We start from the raw sequence: 15,803 nt of genomic DNA, 5'->3' as shown, positions 1-15,803 counted from the left end.
AAATAAATAACCTTAATTACCTCCCCTCCTCTCCCCGAAAGAAAACTTTGCAACATTTTATATAATTTTGTAACAATTTTGCAGTGTATAAAAAACTAAGGAATTAAACTGGCTTAACAGAGTAACACCAGTTCACCCCAGGGGAAAGCTTCACTGATGAAAACCTTTCTGCGTGGTATGATTCTCATTAGAAATTTAGCTCTGAGCTGCCACCTGGACTTTGAGCAGATTTAGTGATACTTAAACGATCTGTTGTAAACGATGCCGTATGGAGCCGCCAGGAAGCCCCAACGGGAGAATCACCGTGCAGAACTCCAGGGTTTTGGAACAGACCCACGACTCCTTTTACAGAGAACTCTTCCCCTTTTGAGAAACAGCCCCTTCTACCTAACCATGGGAAATCAAGTGACCATGTGGCCTGAGCTGTCCATCAGGAACTGGGTGTTGTCTAACTCACCAAGCCAATTTGAGGAGTAATTAACCTAGCCCAGAAATAGATGTGACTGTTTTTCAGACCTGGGAACAATGGCTTTTTGCACAGGGTCTCATGTTGGGGGGAGGCTAAGAGCATCTTTGTGTAAAGAGTAGCTGTATCTTGTTACATGGAGACAAAGTTGTTTTTACCATTGCATGATGTTCAAATGTGCATAGAAGCACGCTTATGGATGCTGAGTGGCCACAGAGGTGGCAGAGCTGGTAATTATCTCCCAGCCCCGTCCCACCCTCCAGGCTGCCCTGTGCTGCTGGGGCTGGGAAGCTGCTGCAGGGAACTTGAGAGAGACTACAAGGCTAGAGGAAAAACAGAAGAGATGTGCTCCTTCCTGGTACCAGAGAAACCACAGCTCCGCTCGGGCAGCAATGGCTGGTTCCAGCAGCTGGTTCGTTGGCAGTTTCCCACTGTCCCAGAACCAGCCTCGTCGAGTTCCGAGACGGCAGTGTCTCCAATCCAAGGCCCCTCCTCTGAGCCTCTTCCCTTTGCTTCCCAGTTCTGGGAGCAATAACTGTGTCCTGTGATCACTACCGCTGTGACACCCCTGTCCCCTGGGCCCTTTCCTCTCTCCACCTGTTAGCAACTGCCATGCTCTCCGCCTCTCGTTGGAGCTGTTATAGCCCCATACCTTGTTCACTAACTTTGGGTGTACACGCCATGTCGTAAGCACCCTATGGGAGGGACGGCCTAACGCGTTCTGAGGATCCTACACCCCGCAGGATGCCTTAGTGTTCAGTACTTCACTTGTTGCTTACTTGACTCTCACCTCATATCCTCGTTACTTCTTACTTATCCTCTTCCCTGCAGAGAAAACGGGCATAGATTCTCTTCTAGGAGGATTTTTTCCCTTAAAAACCATCTTATACTCCTCTCCCCATCTCCTTCTGGCTCTCCTGTGGGAAGCCCATCTGTCCCCACCATCTGTTCCCTGACACTCTCTGGGTCCTTTCAGATTCAGTAAAACGAAAGCCAGGAGGAAGAAGGCCCAGCACCCCCTCGGGCAGTATCACAGCAGAAGTGAGGACTTTGTAAGAAGCTCCGCTAGAAAAATAGAAAAGGTGCAGTGAAATTCATCTCCTGAGAACAGCTGAAGAATCATCACTAGATAGTGACAGCAGAAACCAAGGAGGCTGCCGAACTAGAAAACATACACCAAAGGTTTCAAGATTCAGAATTTTGTTTCATCTCTTTATTGACAGGAAAAAAAAAAAGGGTCACAGCATGTCAGACTTTAACACACAAATGGTCAACAAAGGGCACGCACAAGTGACAGGCATGGTCCCTAAGGTCTGGGTCAAAGGCCATGCTGGAGGGTGCGGGTGACTTCTCAGCCCTATTCCCTCAGCATCTGTCTGTCCCTGCCTCCTCTGCACCCCACTGACACCCCTGAGATCAGTAACAACTGTACAGAGATGGAGTCACTCCAGAGGAGGCTGGGCCCTGCCTCACTGCCAAGAAAGGGCAGGCTCTGAGGAAAAGACAGATGCGTGTTACTGTGTCGTCACTTAGGAGACGCCAGGCCGCTCCACAGGCCTGGCCTGCACCGCCTGCGGCCTCGGACCTGGGCAGATAGTGAGGCAGGGAGATGCTCTGCACGTGGCTGCACTGGGCAGCTGGGAAGTGTGGGTCACTGGTCACGGGATACCCCCAAGCCAATGGCCAGACCTCTCTCTGGAGCTATCAGCCAGACTCTCCTGGAGGGAGAAGGCTTCCAAGAAAAAACACCAACTTGGTTCATAAAGGGCTTGGGTACAATACTTTTCCAGAAGCCTTAAGAAACAAATCCTCCTCAGATTTCTGGAGCACTGGAACAACTGAAACCGTCATCGGGTTGCCATGAGGAGGGGAGCCTGGTGAAAGAAGCCCTCTAGGAGAGCAGAGACCGCCCGTTTCTCAGAGCACTCAGCAAGGGGCTCACAGTCTTTCCACAGGGCCCACTGTGGACCTCCAGGAAACACGCTGGAACTCATAGTGCATTCTGGTGGCTGGCCCACAGCTGCCCTGCAGCCCTCCTGGCTCCTCCCCACTGGCATGGACCAGAGGATGAGTATAAGGCGAGCTCCAGGAAAGCAGATCTGACTGGGCACGAGGTCCCGGATGAAGCTGCTTTTCCTCCTTTCAGTCTGATGTTACTTACTCAAATTGGCCAAAGAGCACCTCACCCATCATCCTCTGTCCTGCTCTGGTCAGAGCAGCTTTTCCTTGACACACTCAAAACTTTTTTTTTTTCCTGAAAGATGACAGAATGGATGCCGGTCACCTTTCTGAAGGGGCAACTGCTTTTTTCATAGGTAGAGGTGCCTCTAACATCACAGCTGTAAAAGTCTTGGGCACTGGCCAGACTGCAGGGCCGACACGCACGTTCACACTGGTACACGGGCACCCTGTGCACACATTTCTCTCCTGCTCCACACACAGAGGATTAAGGTCAGTGTGAGACCCCTGGAGAGGAGCTATGTCATCTGGGCAGGAGTAGGTCGTCGGCTCAAAAGACAATTGCCACAGTCGATAGTCATTTCCAAAAAACTATGACCCCAGACCTACCGAGTGAGCAGCTGAGCTGTGGAGCAGAGAGAATGAACCTGAGCTCCTAAGGTGCCCAGGAGCCACGGGCTTGAGGGGGCATTTATGGATGGAGCAACCCCCAGGGGCACTGTCCCCTGCTCCAGACCACTGGCCACACTATGAGAGTCATCTGGGGAAAAACAAGGATCCTCTGGCCCCTTGGCATTCCATGACCGCTCACCCAGACGCAAAAGCCCAGAGAGCAGGTCCAGTTCTGAGGAGGCTTTGCTCCTTGGCACTCCACAGAAAGAAGTGACGGTGAGGGCTGGGGTCAGAGATGCAGGCATCCTCAGGTCGCCCAGCAAACGCACACACACTGCGGGGGATGGTGTGGGGTCACTGACACTGCGGCAACGCAGGCCTGCCAAGGTTAGAAGTCAGGAAGACACATAAACAAATGTCACGCTTCCGGTCAAGGCCATTTCCAAGGGACGATCACAGAAATGACAACACTTTTGGATACTACAACATAACATATTTGGCAACTTTCAAAGAAACAGCTGTCCCTACCCCAAGCGATCAACAGAGGGTCCAAAGTCCCTTTATCCTCGGCCGAGTTTAAAAAGTCAGGGAAGGAAGATGGGCCAAAGGAGGGCAAGAAAAGGCTGCAGAAGCAGTTACACCAATGACCTAAAGCTCCTGTCTGCCTGCCTGCCTGATTCAGTGCAGGATGCTGCCTGCCTCGAACCTCTTCTCAGGGAGAAAGCAAGCCATCTGGAGGGTCCAGGCTGCTGGAGACAAATGAGGCAAAGCTGAACATGGTAGCAGCTGGGTGCCCTGAATCCAGAGCTGCCACCCCCAATCTCCAACCACAACCAAGGACACCCCATCCTCCCCCTCCTCAAGGAGGCTTTGCTCATAGGAATGTGGAGTACTCTGGCAACTGTATCCTTTATCCAAACCTCAATTCAAGCAACTGAAACTAGAATCCTTTGCATCTGCTGCATTATTTGGGGGTGCACAGGAGGAAAAAGATGGTGTTACAAAGCGGCTGCAACATTCAACGTGGCACACTCAGGTGAAAACATGGCACGGCTCAGGGACAGTCTCTTTTGTCCACTCCAGCCTCCTTGAAGTACAGCATGTGCAAGGAGCTGGGCCTTCCTCTTCCCCTCTCCCAGATCCCCAGAAGGGCTCCAACTGGGAACCCAACCCAGCTGCTCTTGTAAAGATTTTTATAACACTGGCTAAGAAAACAAAAGCAGGTTTCTGAGAAGGTATTCTGCAGCCAGGAGCTGCGTGTCTTCAGGTTCCTGTGGGTGGGGGTGGGATTCCTTTGGTTTTGACCAGAACACTTCTCCACTGGGGGGGCCAGGCTCAGCTTTGCTTCGCAGTAGCTCGGTTACTGTACAGGAGCGAGATTTAACTTCACAGAGGTGCTCTGCTGTGTTGCTCTCTTGACAATTTAGTATTCTGGAGTTTACATCCGAGATCCTCTCTCCTGAAGAATCTGGAAGGGGAAGGTGGGGGAGAGGCCTGAGGCTTGGACCCTGGATGCAGACCGTGTTTAGGCTGGGGTTGCTTACCAGACTGCTGAGGGAACAGAAAGAGATTCGGAGCTGCTTTCCACTGGACCCCACCGAGCAGCACAACAATCCCTGTTACCCCAGGAAGCAGGGTAACCTCCCCTGAAGCACTTCAGTTGCAAAAAACTCTTGCTGAAAGTGGCTGGGCCTGAAGTTTATGTGCTGCTGGACCACTTCGCCCATGCTGAAGGACACGGTTCAAGCTCATCACATACTGATGATTTAGAAGCATGTGTGGGTGTGTGTGTATGAGGGAGCACAGTGGAAGAAGAAAAGGTAACAGTGTACAGAAATTTTCCAGTAACTTAAGGGGGCAAGGGGGGAATCACAAAGGTAACCAAATATCTTTTCTCTTGAGGTAGCAAAAAAAGAGAACAATTTCAAAAAATAAAGGCAAAATACTTTCTGATTTTCAGTTTCAGAATCCTCACCTTATAGTAATTAGTGGCCATAAGCTTTTCTGTTTCATTGATTTGACAGGGGCTGGGACGAGACTGCCCTATTTCAGTTCACGTGTCCTAAGTGAAAACCTGTCATTGCTCCAAAAATCCTGAATTCAATTACAACAGTCAAAAGGCCAAAATGAAGGGGAAATGTAAAGCTGGCTTGAAAAGGAAAGGGAAGAAACAGCGAGCAAAAGTTCAGGCAAGGCCCGTGCAGGGGCTGGGAACAGTCGGAGACAAAATTCAGGCGAAGTGACTTACCTTTGCCTTTTCACTCGGCTCTATGACGATACCATTGGTAGAATTATTTAGTTCTCTGGAGACAACACAGAGGAATTCTGCCTGGTCCTCATTTCCATAGTTATAGGAAGATCCGATGCTGATTAGCTGATAAAACGAGAATATGGTGAACACACAAATGGTATCTCAAAATACTAAAGTGTCACACAAACCAAGCCCTCCTCCTGATTGAAATTTGTAGTTTTGCTTCTCAAAGGATGAAGAAGTCTCTGGACCCTTCACAGCCTTGGGGGATAACGGGATCCCACTCACTCATCAGGGCGTCATGGACAAGGTTTCCCCGAAGAAGAAAAGTGTGAGTTCTGGACCTGTCTCCCTTGCCCAGGCACTTGAAACAAGGCTAAAGGCAGCAGCCAGGATTACCACGATCACCTTCTCTCAGGCAAATGCTGAGGGGAAACAGAATGTTTCTGTGAATGAAAATAGACACCTGTTTCAGCCAGAACACCTACAAAGAGCTGGCTCATCTTTAGGCAGAAGTCCTAGCTAGGAGGCCAGCACTCGGGAGGCTCTGGGAAGCACCAAGCAAGTCCCTGAAGAGCTACCATAGGTCAAATGCTGCTGGTACTTCTAATCTTTTTGGAAAATTGAATTCAAGATCTCGTCTAAGTAGGAAATCCACACGCAGAAGGAGACTCTGAGCTGGAGGGTGAGGTCATCCGGCAAGTCTGTAAGGCCTCATGTCGGGAGACCACGACCGAGTTGCCCTATGACCAGGCTGCGGACACCTCAGTCTTCCTGCACCTTAACTTCCTCATCCATGTAATGGAGTCAGTGGGAGCACACCGCGTCCTCCCACAGGACATTCATAAGTTGAAAAAAAAAAAAGTTATTCATTAGTTTCACAAAGAATACTTAAAGTTTTTAAAATATCCTTTGCTTAAAACTTTGCACCAGGGAAAATAACTTCTGGAGTGGAAGTATGGCAGCATTTTGCAACCGACACCTGAACAAGAACTGGGCCGACACGAACAGAGCTGATTCTGTGTGGAGTCATCCAGTGTCGGCTCTGAAGACAGAGAAACCTGTCTGTTTGATCTGTAACATAATACTGTGAGCACAGAGAGCAACTTTTATTTAAGAAGGTAACCTCATGGTGACAGTTCAACTGACCTCTTCAACTCTACATAAAAACAGGCATGATTCACTCAATTTATAGGACAGTCACCCTATTCATGCTCAGCCTCCCCATGTCTTGAAGACAACAGATGAACAATTCTGCCATCTAATGGAAGAAAGCAGTAAAATCCCGCTCTCAGACCCTTTGTTCTGATGCCTCGATCGTGAGCATAAAGATGAAGAACAGAAAACGACTGACAGGGAATGACCACGGCTGAGCCTTTCACATCGCACCCGCGCACCGCGCTGTGTGTGGAGGGCAGCGCATGCGCTCAGGATGGCGCGGCGCTGACCCGGGGTAAGCAAAGGGAGGGCTGCTGCTGAACTCGAGTCTTCTTTACGTGCTTATTCTAGGATGTGTCAACAGAGCACTTCTGGAAGGAATACCTCTGAGGGGGGGAGAGAAAAATCCCAGAGAGGCACTTTCAAGCCTAAACAAGCTGGCTGGCAACCTCTGGGCACAACTGAGTCAAAACTCTGGCTACGAAGCTGTTCTCAGTTCTCCCCACTCACCACGTCCAACTGTGCAAAGAATCACATGGGGTGGTTCTCTTTTCCCTTTTTTCTTTTGGGTGTCGGGGAAGGTCATTAGGTCTGCTTATTTATTATTAGTTTTTGTGTGTCTGTTTTTGACGGCAGACTGGGGATTGAACCCAGGACCTCATGTGTGCTAAGCACATGCTCTCCCGCTTGAGCTATACCCTCGCCCCTCTTTGCTCCCGTTTTTGAAGAGGATCACACCCAGCCCTACCCAACTCCTAGCATGGTTAACTGGCTACAGATGATGACTTGGAAGAGTGTGGACTCCTAGGCTGACATACAGGGCTGCTACCACTTAAGAAACATTACCTGTTCAAATTTCCAACCATCAGACATCGTGGACACCATCTGTGTGAGCTCCTCTTCTTGGCACTGCAGGACCCTGTACACATGCTTCACGGGGCCCTGCGACAACCACAGAAAGACTGTGAAGAACGATTTTCAAGAACACAACGGTTTGCAGCTGCCTCAGTGAAGCTCTTCAAGAGAACAGACACTGGAAAGGAGTTTCACATTTTTTTTCCCTTGGCAGCCACCCACCGTCTCCTTTACAAGCTGCTGTCGTTTTTCAATAAAAACTTTTCCAAGGAAACAAAGAAAATAAAGGGTCCAAGAACATGAATCAGTAAGTAAAATAATCTTGAACTTTGGAGGGATGAATTATGTGAGAAATTTCCTAAAGTAGAAAATAAGAGTAAAATTACTTAGGACAAGAAAGTCACATTTTGTCCTGAAGTCATTATAGGTGACACATGCTGGAAATGCAGACCATATTTTGGTTTATTCGGGGTGATTTATTATGGGAATGATACAGTAAATTGGGGTCCCATAATGTACAACTTTTCAAGCTATTTTACCTTCTGCTGGTGTTACCCAGAAGTCAAAGTGTTTCTGTGTTAAACGGTAATATTCCTACTACAGAAGTATAGTATGATAAAAAACAAACATTTGGTCTTTGTCCCTGGTTCCTGGCACAGAGCTCCCAAAACCTTTGGAGTCTCTTGAGTGACAGAAGTGTCTTTTGTTTGTTAATGAGCTGGTCACCAGAAAGAGCAAGCCTGTGATTAGAGGGTTAGAACTTTCAGCCCCACCAGAGGGTCTGGAAACTGAGTTCCATCACCAAAGGCCAATGATATAATCAACCTTTCCTACCTAACGAAAAGTCCTTAAAAACCCCTAAGTGACGGGGTTCAGGGAGCTTCCAAGTTGACAAACACAACCATGTGCTGTGTGGGTGGTGGGTGGCGAATGCTAACTACACAGACGGAGGCTCCTGCCCTCAGGACTCATTAGGACCTCACTCTATGTATCCCTTCATCTGGCCGTTCATTTGCATCTTTCATAATCAACTATAATAGCAGGTGTAGCATTTCCTGAGTTCTATCAGTTATTCTGGTAAATTACTGAATGTGAAGGGGGCACTGTGGGAACCCTTGAATTTGCAGGCAAGTTGGACGGAAGAGCAAGTAACCTGGGGACCTAGGACTCGTGACTGGCGTCTAAAGTTAGGGCATCTGTGGGACAGAGCCCTGAGACCTGAGCAGTCTGACGCTGATTCTGGGTGGTCAGTGTCAGAAGAGGACTGATCTCTTAGTCACCCAGTTGATGTCAGAGATTCAGAGAGACGTCATTTGCTGGCCAGACTCCACTCTCTAGAACATAAGCCAGAATCCAAAAGGCTGAGCAACCAAAATGGGTGCCCCAAAGCTTTATCACTAAGGCCCCTACACTTTACCCACAAGAGAAGTCCTCAAACCTGTGATGTAGCCCACAGGGGACGAGAAGCCAGTCACGAGAGGGTGGGGGTGGCTGGGGAGGCACACTTGCCAGATGGAGGCTCCCATTCACAGGACAACTGCAGGCTCATGGAGGGACTCGGTGTTCAGCGATCTGGGGCCACTCAGTGTTGGGTCCAACAGCCCCACATCCACCGCCCTCTCAAAGCGCATGTGGCACAAACAGCAACCCAGGTTCATAACAGTGATGCCCAGTCATGGAGAGAAGAGTCAGTTATGCTCAATACGATTTTAAGAAAATACGGGCTATTTCTTTAAGAATGATGAAAACTTTGCATTTTTCCAATAGGGCAAGTTGGCTTCAGCTTTCTGAAAAACTAGTTTTAGAGCAACTTGAGAAATATGGGATGCATAAAAACAGCTACTGATTACTGAGTGCTACAAGCCCCAAGGGTGACGCCCTTCTCCTCTAATCTTCAGGGCAGTCCTGGAAGGCAGGTGCTGGCTTCCTTCCACACGTGGGACACGTCTGACACTGGTGTTCAGAGCACAGTGTCTTGTGCAAACTGTACAGCAATTAAGTGGACTGGCTAGGACTTGAGCCCAGGTCTGCCTGACAACACTGTTTTTTCTTCTATACTTTGTCCTTCTAAATGTGGTACAGCTATTACCAAACAAGGTACTAAGGTTAAAAAAAAAACAAACTCCTTCCATATAAAACAACACAGGACAAATCTGACGATTTCAATTACTTTAACCATGCGTTTCAGAAACAACCAGGTGTTCTGTATTATCAGACACAGAGCATCACAAAAGAGCTGAGAGCGGCCACTGCTGTCAAAGCCCCAGGTATTTAAGATAACTGCACTGCCTCTTTTAGTTTTCTCTTCCAAAGTAAACCACTGGTGCTCTCAAATGCACCAAGATTAATCACCTAGCCAAAAGGTATTACCAGAGTAGCAGAGTGGTGGAAAACATCTGAAAGAGATGTGAAGGCACTGAAAAAAGGTGTGGTAGATGCTCCATATCTTGGGCTTCACCGGAACGTCCGCCAGGTGTGCCTCCTTTCAGTGCAGACATGTTAGAGGAGACAATATGCATGAAGGGACAGTCACAGAAATCCACGCTCAGCCTTACAGCCACGTGGGACAAAGGCAAAAGAGGATATCCCTGAACAACATCAAATCCAATGCCCAGAGTTTCACTAAATAAAGAGGACAGATGGAAAGATCAATTAACATCAAGAGGGGCTTGACATTCCTAGAGTAAAAAAGCTTCCAACTGGGTATAAAACCACCAGCCTCAGAATCCAGAGGCCTAATTAACTTAATTGCTGTCATCAAACAGAAACCTTACAATGCTCTCAAGGAACTAGCTATGGCAAAAAGCTGAGTGTTCGGGTACCATGATTTGAATGACTTCAAATTATATAATCTACGGTACCACCAAAATTTATACTGAGCAATCAGAAGTTTTTTTTTTTGAAATGTGGAAAACTGAGGACAAGGCAAGCTTTTCAGAATATCTAGGCTATTACATATCAGTAATAGTGACAGATGTCATGAGATGGCAAAGAGACTGGTGACACTAGATTACATTTCATAATATAATCTGCAAACTAACCACAAATTCATCTTTGAACATTAAAAAGGAGGCTTTCAGCCACTGACCAGATGGAAGAGAACTAAATAAGTCCTTCTCTCCACCTTTGCAAAGTGCTGGAGATAAGACGACTAAGAGAGCTAATTTTTAATCACGGGTGTCAGATATTTATCTAGATAATTTCATTCAGAGCCAAAAAGTTTTGATACATGAAGTCTAACACAGGAAGGGCAAGGAATTACTTTTTACTTTTGAAAAGAAACATATTGCCTTCTTCTTATTTGCAGGAAAATTCTACACTGCATTAGATTAGATCTCAAGAAAGCATCCACCACCAGCATCTGATAAGAGGTCCTTCAAGCTAGAGTTCCACTCTGCCCCCCCCTTAACTGCAGCCAAACTTTCTTACAATAAAGCCTAACTACATGAAAGAGTGTTTCTCCTGCTTGACCTTAAGCCTCTTGAGGGCATGGACCTTCTTCTATCAGTCACAGAATCACAGGGGCCTAACAGAAGCTATTGAGGCCACTTACTTAAGACACAGGATGGGCGATGTGACATGAAATAAGCTAAGTGTGCTTTACTGCCTTCCCTTCTCAAGCTAGGTGGCAATTTTTTTTTCTAAACCAGGATACTTATTGCACGACTAATCATTGTTTTCTTTTGGTTTTTGTTTTTCTTTAATTTTTTTTTTTTATCTTTTGGAGGGAAGGTAATTAGGTTTAGTTATTTATTTTTCGGAGGAGGTACTGGGAATTGAACCCACGATCTTGTGCGTGCTAAGCATTCACTCTATCACTTGAGCTAAACCTTCAACCTTTAGATGGCAAATTCTGTGTTTGATTTTTGTTACTGTATCTACTCGGTTAACATAAAAATCCAGACTCTATAATAAAAAGAGAAGCTTGGTATTATTTTCTTAGAAGCATGATTCATACATAAGCTGCTTCTAAAGTCTCTGCCATGAGACTGGTTTTAAGCAGCTCTCAGGAGCTGGATGTAACATGGTCACACGCTAAAGGCTGGTTAACAGAGAAGCCAAAAGGCGGAAGCAAGACCTCATCTGGCCTCCGTGTGGACATCTCCCAGACAGACGCTTTGTTGGAAAGAACAGGCTTTGAACCTAAACTGCTGTGGCTCCTCCCACTGCCGGCTGGTGAGCAGCCACAATCTCCTGTTCTTCTAAAGGGACAAGGGGCTGTTTCATTTTCCATGTGATTTTCTTCTTCTCTTATTTCCTTGTTCTGAACGAGTCTGGCAGAGTATCGCTGGCTGTCTGGCAGGCAGACAGGCAGTGTTCCACACAGCCCTCTGCGTTAAGGGGAGAGGCAGGGCTCTCGCCCAACACATCACCCACTTCAAATCACACCCAGACGCGTGGACAAAGAGAGGCTCTTGAGATACTTTCCCCTGAACCCATCACCTGTGAAGTTCTGTTCTCGTTGTCCCGTATCCTTTCCTTAACCAGCCGCACAAGAGATGCGATGTTGTAAAACTCGGCTTCTTCCAACACACCTAAAATGGGAACCAACATGCAGTCAGATGTGTGCCAGTTCCCCTAACACAGCAGGAAGAGGCTGGAGTTGACAGGCTTGCTAACAAGCTACATTTTTTCAAATGTAAGTCTAGTCTTTCTCTTTTCAGCCCGGGAAACTTTCTTTGCTGTTTGGTGTGTTACCCATGACCTTTTTCCCAATGTGAGTGAATGAAGCACAAAGGTCTGCTCTGCTTACCCCGTTATATCCCTGCAGCTTCCCACCTGGCACCTTCCCCCCAGCTCTCCCTGCACCTGTCCATTAGCTGCAGGACACCTTTACCAGGTGTCACTAGGTCCCTGGAACTAGTCCCTTTAGACAACTCTTGAGCTTGCAATTTTTACCCAGTTTGTCCTAAAAATGACCAAAAGGGTGTGTGTGTGTGTGCAAATTTATGAGAACCAAATACACTAAGATGCTGATTATGTGAACAGTATAAAAGGCAGTCACTGAAAGAATCCCACACTAAACAAAAATCAATCAATCCTGAGACAGGACAACTAGATGGGGTGTGGGATCCTGTACCAGGGAAAAAATCTGCTATAAAGACCTTTATTGGAACAATCGACAAAATCAGAATACAAGCTACACAGTATTTATCAATATTAAATTTCTGGAATTTGATAACTATACTGTGGTTACATGAGAAAATGCCCTTGTTCTTGGAAAATATACACTGAAGCATTAAGGGGTGAAGTCTGTAATCTAGTCTCAAATAGTCCAGAAATGAAAACTGCAGAAAGGGAAGAGGAAGAATAGGGAGGAGGAGGAGAGAGGATAAATGAATGACAATGCAAACATGACTAAAAAATGTTAAAAATTGGTGAACCTGCATAAAATGAGTTCTTTGTACTATTCTTGCCCTTTTCTCTAAGTTTGAAATTATTTCAAAATAATTTTTGTTTTTAACGGCATTAGAAAAGATGCTTAAGAGTCCTATTTTCAAGAAACAAGACTATCCATGAGTTGGTAATTGTTGAAGAAGCTGGATGCTGGGTAAATGGAACTTATTGTACTAATCCCATTACTTTGTATGCATTTGAAATGTAAAAAAAGATGGGGGGGCATTAAAATTGGGGGGAGGTGATTCTTCTTTTGACTGGTTGAAACAGCAGTGTTCTGCAGCCACTTCATTAACTAGCACAGCCATTACAGCTTTCTTACACAGAGTTAAAGCTCCCAGATCAGGGTGTCCTGGATTTAGGGACAGGACCCATTCAATCTTCAACTGAATGCCTCAGTGAGACCACGATAGCCTTTCAGAAAGATGTCTAGACCCACTGACGTCCAAATGCCCTACAAACCAAAAAGATGAGTCAACTAACGATGCACCTGACAATGGGCCGGACGATGAATTAGGTCAGCTGCAAAAATTTACAAGGAAGCATGAGACCAGTCCTACAAGAAATGAGGCCAAGCCTTTATTATTTTTCTTATAGCTGCAAGTTCAAACTAAAATTGAAAAGATAAATATGTGTCAGAGATTTGCTGCTCCAGGCTGTAGACATTCACTGCTAGTAATAACTAAATGTAAAATGGGATCCTGACAATTCTGCAGGTTCAGAGAAAACTCTGGAGGCTATTTCCAAAACTGAGTTCTCCTCCTTCTCATGAAAGAGGCTGAAGAGGGCCCAATGGGGCTCCTTCTAGACCCCCTCAGACCAGAGTAGGTAACTGGAGGCTCCCTACTTACCTTCATAAACCTTTGCTACATTTGCACATGAGCTGGATGAAAAGCTTAAAAACTCAAATCTGTGAAACAGATTTTAAAGACTGGACCTGAACTTTGAAAATGCCCATGCAAGCACTGTTCTTACCTTCTTCTGCCAACTCCTTCGTGATGATGAGTTTCCCATGGCGGAGGTAGTTGAGGATAGGACCGAAGTAGGTGGGGTCCCTGTCAATCAGATAGGCCCCTGTCTCGTCCTGCCAACCAAACATAAGGGTATCACTGCTGAGCTTTCAGACTAAATCAGGGCAGCATTTCAAACTCTGTCACAATTCACCAGTGAGAGGACAAGTTTTGCTAGATGTTTATAACAAACTATTGGCAAAAGGGCCACCTTTAGGTATCTTGTACTTTAAGATCATTTCAGGGAGGGTGACAAATGTACATTTAGGTGGTAACTTGAACTTCTAAAGTCTTTACTTGGACACAATTACCAACATTCTTCTTTTGGGATGTTCGTCTTAAAGAAACGGAGGAAGAAAATGCCATAGTTGCATGATCTAAATTTTTGCTTGAGATGGACATTCTGACTCCTCTATTGTCCCCAAATCACATTCCTAATTCTAAGAAAACCTCTGTTTAGCTGGCAATGCTCTTGAGCTCAGGGCCAACTTCAGTGGGAGTCTGCACTGGCAGCTGTAATTCACACACCCCAGCTCTGTGCTCAAAGGAAGCTTGGCACTGCCAGGACTTGGCTCTGAGCAGTTTTAATCCTACTCATCTTTACAGTAAAAGGAACAAGAAGAAACTGGCTTCAACTGCAACAAGGAAGATTTAGGATAGATAAAAATAGTTTCTTTATAAGCAAGGGTTTTGGAAACTCTTTACAGTTAGGGCAGGACAGGTTTATTACAGGAAAGGTAGATGAATAAATAGAATTGACCAATGTTTACCCACCCCCAATTCTGTTGCAAGGTAACAGCTGAGTGCTATATGGGATATAATGTGGTGTAAGCAATGGTCAGTGCCTCTAAGTTGGAAACTAAAAGATGAATATGTAAAGTTAAAAAAAAATTCAAGCAACAGCTCAAACTGGAAATGGGTTAAGTGTCTTGTCACCTCTCAACTCTTTGGTTAGCAGCCATGCATCCTGCCCAAGGGCACTTTTAGGTCTTCATTTTCTCTGGTCTTAACGGGTCAGCTTAGGTTTGCACCGGCAAATGATAACCTATTTCCAAGGAATGTACTGGATCTCAAATACGAACCTAAAACAGTGACAGTTACCAGATATGAGCTCAGGGACCAGGAGCGCAGGAAAAGAAGTGTGATACCATGAGAAGCATTTCCTGCAGCTGTCAAAGCCGTCATCAGACCCAGGCTTTCACCCAACTTGGCAAAGCGGTCCGAGAAGAAGTCTGAGAAAGCTACAAAGATGTCTTAGCTCGCCCTGACCCAGTTCTGGATGCATCTGGCACAGGCGGTGAGGGGCTGACAAGGAGCCAGGGAAAAACTCATCCAGACCCGAGGGGCTGGGATGAGAGACGCAGAGAGGAACACGAAGAAGAGGTGTGGAGTGCGTTGTAGAGGGTGAGGGTGGGCAAGGAAGCCGCTGAGAACGAAGGGCGGGGTCAGAGAGAAAGCCTTGGTGAGCCTGAGAATGGGGGAGAATAGCCCCCAGAGTTCGTCTGGAGGGGAAAGAGGAGGAGGGGGCCCCAGCCCGCGGTGCCCGCCGGTGAGAAGCGTGTCGCAGGAATCTGGGGAAAAGCCTAGGAGGAAGTAGGGGGTCCGAAGGCCGGGGGCGCGCCCAAGGGCGGGGCGCACCTTGTCTGAGTCCAGCTCCGGGTCCTCCTGGCAGCAGAGGCGGCAGAGAAAAGACTTGGGCTCCCGGCCTAGCGTCTGCCTGGTGGTCACGAAGTAGGTGCCGCCCACGTTCAGCCGGACCCAGCGGGCAGCCCCGCCGCCCCCTGCCCGCTCGGGCGGTCCGGGACCCGGCTCCAGCGGCTGCGCGGTGGCGGTGGGCGGGCGGCCGAGCCCGCGGAGCGTAGGGCCAGTGGGGCGAGGGCTCGGGGGACCGCGGCCTGGGCCGCCCCCTTCGCCTAGCCCGCTCCCGCCACCCCCTCCCAGCCCCGCCATCGCCGGGTCCAGCTGCAGCTCCGCCATCTTGGGCCGCCGCCGCCGCCGCTGCCCGCGCGCCGCCGGGCCGGCCCATCTCTCGGCAGGGAGAGCCGGGCCAGCCCATCGGCGGGGGTGGGGCCCGGGGGGGAGGGACGGGAGCGCC

General features: G+C 47.6%; 1 protein-coding gene across 1 annotated transcript; it reads right to left on the bottom strand.

Annotated features, from left to right (window-relative positions):
* Positions 1-1,657: 1,657 nt before the first annotated feature.
* KCTD2 (potassium channel tetramerization domain containing 2) lies at positions 1,658-15,749 on the bottom strand. The gene is made up of 6 exons (XM_031685729.2): positions 15,347-15,749; positions 13,674-13,782; positions 11,745-11,836; positions 7,293-7,388; positions 5,286-5,411; positions 1,658-4,505 (listed from the first exon to the last, which is right to left on the bottom strand). Exons 1-6 carry the CDS (start codon positions 15,683-15,685, stop codon positions 4,476-4,478), a joined length of 792 nt encoding a protein of 263 aa, XP_031541589.1. The 5' UTR covers positions 15,686-15,749; the 3' UTR covers positions 1,658-4,475.
* Between the last annotated feature and the right edge of the window lie 54 nt (positions 15,750-15,803).

The sequence above is a fragment of the Vicugna pacos genome, chromosome 16, assembly GCF_048564905.1.
Source record: "Vicugna pacos chromosome 16, VicPac4, whole genome shotgun sequence".
NCBI classification, from domain to species: domain Eukaryota; kingdom Metazoa; phylum Chordata; class Mammalia; order Artiodactyla; family Camelidae; genus Vicugna; species Vicugna pacos.
The sequence above is the reverse complement of the archived record's forward strand: the minus strand, read 5'-3'. Positions and strand labels throughout refer to the sequence as shown.

What these genes read in the sequence shown, in the direction of transcription:
- KCTD2 (XM_031685729.2), bottom strand. Translation starts at nt 15,685, where the DNA reads ATGGCGGAGCTGCAGCTGGACCCGGCGATGGCGGGGCTGGGAGGGGGT. An exon ending in CGGAGCTGGACTCAGACAAG is followed by an intron (nt 13,783 to 15,346) that starts GTGCGCCCCGCC and finishes TTTGGTTGGCAG; the next exon opens with GACGAGACAGGGGCCTATCT. An exon ending in ATGGTTGGAAATTTGAACAG is followed by an intron (nt 5,412 to 7,292) that starts GTAATGTTTCTT and finishes TCGTTTTATCAG; the next exon opens with CTAATCAGCATCGGATCTTC.